The sequence below is a fragment of the Eurosta solidaginis genome, chromosome 1 (assembly GCF_040869045.1).
Source record: "Eurosta solidaginis isolate ZX-2024a chromosome 1, ASM4086904v1, whole genome shotgun sequence".
Classification (NCBI taxonomy): Eukaryota; Metazoa; Arthropoda; class Insecta; order Diptera; family Tephritidae; genus Eurosta; species Eurosta solidaginis.
This window is the reverse complement of record NC_090319.1, coordinates 120,963,256-120,968,136: the sequence shown is the minus strand read 5'-3', so window position 1 is coordinate 120,968,136 and position 4,881 is coordinate 120,963,256. Positions and strand designations below refer to the sequence as shown.

General features: G+C 36.3%; 1 protein-coding gene across 2 annotated transcripts; it reads right to left on the bottom strand.

Moving 5' to 3' along the window:
- Positions 1-240: 240 nt before the first annotated feature.
- Positions 241-4,195, bottom strand: LOC137236780 (integrator complex subunit 8-like). 2 transcript variants are annotated; one of them, XM_067759767.1, is made up of 2 exons: positions 3,613-4,195; positions 241-3,539 (listed from the first exon to the last, which is right to left on the bottom strand). In XM_067759767.1, exon 2 carries the CDS (start codon positions 3,509-3,511, stop codon positions 1,661-1,663), a length of 1,851 nt encoding a protein of 616 aa, XP_067615868.1. In that variant the 5' UTR covers positions 3,512-3,539; positions 3,613-4,195; the 3' UTR covers positions 241-1,660. The 2 variants fall into 2 exon arrangements, with proteins under 2 accessions (XP_067615868.1, XP_067615869.1); XM_067759768.1 differs by having other exon boundaries at positions 241-3,501; positions 3,624-4,194.
- Between the last annotated feature and the right edge of the window lie 686 nt (positions 4,196-4,881).

Below are 4,881 nucleotides of genomic sequence, written 5' to 3'. Positions count from 1 at the left end.
CCGCATTGGTAGTTTGACCTACCTTTTTGACCCATTTTTCATTTTCTACTACTTCTGCTACCAACACTTAGATTCTACCAATATTTCAGTATTTTCGCACTGAAAACGCATACTGCGATAATTTTAAAGTATTGAATTGCAGAGCCCACCCAACTAACATTAGGAGGCGATACTGACCAAATCAGTAAATTTTGAAAAAAAGAACTTAAACAGGAAATACATTTTTGAGTAGAGAAATATAATGACTGAGTACGCGAATATTTTCTGCGCTATTTTTCTCAGTTTTTTTTTTTCCTTTTTTGAATAATTTGAACGACAATAGGAAGTTTTACGTAAACGATAACATGCTGAAATTGGTTATTTTTCGGCAGTAATTTTGGTACCTTGGAAAATTGTTGTTGTGATTAGACGTTTGGTGCATGTTTGTCAGTATTTCACACTCACGATACAGGAAAAAAGTGAGTATCGTATAGGCATAAGCTATGTACATAGGTATATACAAATGTGCATGTAATTTTGTCTTGTTTACGTGTTTTAAAGGTGTCATTTCCTTGAAAATGTGCGATATTGGTTTTACAATACCTTATTAATTGTTTGTACACATCTGAACTGTAGCTGGTGTTTTCTTGGTAAAACCTACCAACTACTACTATTTTCACTTTTCCGTCTACTACCATTCTCCTTTTAGCATTCCGCTCACTGGTACCAGCATACCAACGGCAAAGACAAAAAACGCACATTCATACATACCCGTGTATAGAATGTAAAATTCCTATGAATTGAAACAACGGGAAGTGTATCAAGTGATTTTACGCTCGTTCATTTCATTTTTTAATACGGCGTGCACAAGATGGTCAATGATGGTGAATCAATTTGTAGTGCGTCAACGGTTATTTTAAGCAGAGAAAATAGTATAAATTTAGCTACGAATAGATCCACATTGGCCATATCACAAGATACGAATGAAAAGGGTTCTATCCCCAATGGCTCAGAACAGCAGGACAAGGACTACGAAATTACCTACAATACAAAAAAAGAAAACCAACCTGATTCGTTGAAGGAATGTATCTCTTGAGATTCAAAGTTTCTTATCATAAGCAATTATTCTCTACATTCGAATAAGCACGTGTTGGGGAAAATTCGTATCATCTTCATCTTCATCTATGTAAGTTCTTTTTATTCAACATCATCGTACAAAATACAATACGTCTAGTCAAATGATAGATCTTAATTCATACACTAAATAGTTCATTTGAAAATACTGATTAATTTAGCATGTAAAAGATTAGTGAAGTAGTTATTCTCCATGTCCAAAAGTGTAGTTTTCACTTCTAATTCCAGCAGCTAGCACACGTTAAAAGTTTGCTGGCGTCTTTTATATTCAAGTTTTTTTTTTATTTTTTTTTTTTTTTTATTGACTAATGCGAAATCGTTATTTTGTTAAAATGGTTTTCCTTTATTAAGCTTTAGCGATATAAGCACCGCAATCCGCATGAATTCATTGCCAAAAATTAAATAAGGTACAATGCATATTGAAGGAGCTCGGCCTAAATCTCCACGGCGATATATTGCGCTTAATTATTTTGCTATGGGTGTAGTTGTAAGACGTCGCGGTTGTATAGTGATTATATTGACAGAAGTTATTTAAACCAATTCACTCTTAATAATGTGAATTACTAATCGTTTTAGATTGATAAATTGCGCCAATGTAGTCGTTCTTCGCTGTCATTTCACGCGCTTTGCCTAATAAGACGTAGGCAAAATCTTGTAGGAAACCTCGCTGCATGGACATAAGCATTGATTTAATGGGTGTGGCAATTTCCCAACTGGGATTTACTGTCCATAGCGGTTTTGTGGGATTTGTAGCAGCAAGTTTTACTAACAGCTTTCGTACCGTATTCGCATTGGTACATGCGATTAGTTGGCGTTCTAAGGATCCCACTTCAATACGCATTATCTTGGAACTGAATTTCCATTCATTGAGCGTTGCAAGCGGTGGTACAATCATTTCCTCTTCTGCACTTTGTTGCTCCAAATCACGCAGCTCAATTGGTGTAAACAATTGCAGATGTTGTATGTGTAGCAAAAATTGTTTGCCATTATTTTGCTTTAAAATACAATCAATAACGAAATTTTTTACAATATACCGTTCGCTCAGATTACAATGTGGAATAACATTAGCAATAACATCCACGATTGCAATAAAACTGTTCAAATGTTTATATTTTTCAAAATAATCAACACTTGCAAAAATATTGCCCTCTTCAAAAATGCTGCGCACCACATTTAGTGCGGCAACTTGCATTTCAAATGTACGTGTCTCTTTCAATGTACCCTGTGAAATGAGGCCTTCAATGTCAAGCTCAAGTATTCGACGATTTATCAATGGTATTTCACGTATATAATTATCTTCACGTAAGGTTTCAATAATGTCCTTATATTGTTTCCACGATGCCGCATTGAAGCGTTCCGTCAAAGTTGTTCTCTGTTCACTGCATCCACAAGCCAATAGGTAACCTTCTAGCTCATCGTCATTTACATGACAAAAAAGATAATCATCTGCCGTGTACTTAGCCGATTCAGCTTTATAATCAGTTTTCATTTCCTTCAAATTACGTCGACATTCATTTACAGCTTCGCGTGCTTGCCTATATTGTTTGGTATACAAATAGAAATTCACCAAATCATAATAGATTTGTGCTCGTAATTCAGCTAAAGAGATTTGTTGCATATGTTCGAAGTTTTGTCGCATTGTTTCGGTATCTGCATGGAGCGTTACGAATGTATCATAGGTGAACACATAAAAGGGCTCTGTCGATTTGCATAGATCCTGTAAATATTCAACACTATTTTGTGGTGGTATTTCGGGTGCGAAAAATTGATGCATTGGCTCTATGGGTACAAACATATTAGCCATTGAGGGGCGGGCAGCTTTCATCGCAATGTCCTTCAATATTTGTAAGCGTAACACGCAACGATGATCAGAAGTTATCTTTGGTTGAAAGTCCTGCGGCAAGGGTATACTTATTAATTTGCCAAAGCACACCGTACATAAATCGCGCAGCAAGAAGAGCTGTTTTGGTATCGGTAGACTTGTCTCCAAAACATCTAAATTCCATTTCAACCACGTTGCTACTTTAAGCGCCAAAATTTTCAACGCCATTTGTTTGCGTGGTATCCTCAATCCATCGACGTTACTCATATCGGCTGCAGTAGTCACACTAGCGCCTGGTGTTACAGGTATACCACCTGGTACGCTTTCCGCTTCAGGAGATGTTAGATCAAATTGTGGTGGCATTACAACATCCGGTGTGACGGATATAAATTGTGACATTAACTCCAATGGACTAGGATCCGGATTGGGTTTCTTTAAATGCTTTGTTATCAATTGTGGATCGAGTAGAAATTCAAACCACAGCACAGTTTCCGCCGCAAGCGGCACTGCCTTCTGTCGCAGGGGATCTTCCATTTTTTTATTCCCCAAATTCGTTGTACTCTTCTCTATACTCATTTGTTATAAAAAGAAAATAATTTAGTAGCTGTAAATTGAGAAAACAAATTTTGCATTAGTTGAACAGCTGTTCAATATAAGGGAACGTTCAGTTATAGCACCGGTGTTGTACTTTCGTTTTCTTCAGATGGCAGGAAATTTTCAAGAATTTCTATCGGAATTTATTTTGTTGCAGCCTTTTATGGTAGTAATTTCATAAAAGTTTAAAGAAAAGAAACTCATATCATTGTTAACGTATTTATTTCAGCTCGGTTTAAATAGATCATGAAATACGTGAACCCTTACCAGCGAAACTAGCGAATTATGACAATTATTTACAAAGGTATGAATATGTGCAATGTTTAGATGCTGTGTTGATGCCAGCCATTGCACGTTTCCATCCCGAAGTAACAATTAGTGTCATGCAAGAACTGATACATCGTAAAGGTTTTCATCGTGCATTAGCTGGACGTAGTCACAACTTCTTATCCCGTCTGACAACGTTTATATCCCGTTATATTGGAGAGAATCGATTTATGCGTGTTATGATTGATGTTGTGTCAGCGTTGCTTGATGTTTATACGCCCAAGTTTCACGAATTACTGGTGAATTGGGTAAAGACTATAAGATTGGCTGGTGTTTTAGAACGCGAAGTTAGTTTGACACACGATTTGTTGGCGCTGCAAGGCTGTCTAGAGCTTCTGGAGTGTGCTTCGAGTGGGACCAACCAGATCGACGAGATGATACGATTTGTCAAAGAAGACAAAGATCAATTCAAACAATCTCCTCAAACTAAAGAGTCGTCCATTTTGACGGTATGGCATATTAAGGCAATGAATAAATAAGACTCTTGTATGCTAATGTAATTTAGAAAAAAAAGTTCGTCTGGTTTGGAGAAGCTTTCGAAACAATTTCTGCCAGGAATTTGTATACAACGAAAATTTCCGGAATAATAGAGACGACCTTTTTTAATTTTTAAGAAAAATTTATATGAATAGATAGTATGTATTTTATAAAAAAAACTTTCGAGACAGGGGGTTTTTGAACTGGCATCAGAAATCAAATGGTACTTCACAATGGGGTGGTTATATTCTTATCCCGAAGTCTTCGAGTGCTGTCATAGTGTCATTAAATTAAATGTATATGCATCCTTTTAAAGAATGAATACTTTATCGGTACGGGTAAAAAAAATCCGTTAACCCGTTGGTGCCAGTGTATCATTTTGAACACGTTCTCAACACCTTGCATGTGTTTTCGAAAAGAGGCACGTATTTGGTTAGGTGCAACCTCTATGGGTAGTTGAGCATGGATTTTGATTTGATTGTATTTATAGTTAAGAAGGAAACGGTTGGTTTCCATTTTAACTATTTTTTAATAGCTATTTCAATACA

Coding starts and splice junctions, on each gene's coding strand:
- LOC137236780 (XM_067759767.1), bottom strand. CDS start 3,511: ATGAGTATAGAGAAGAGTACAACGAATTTGGGGAATAAAAAAATGGAA.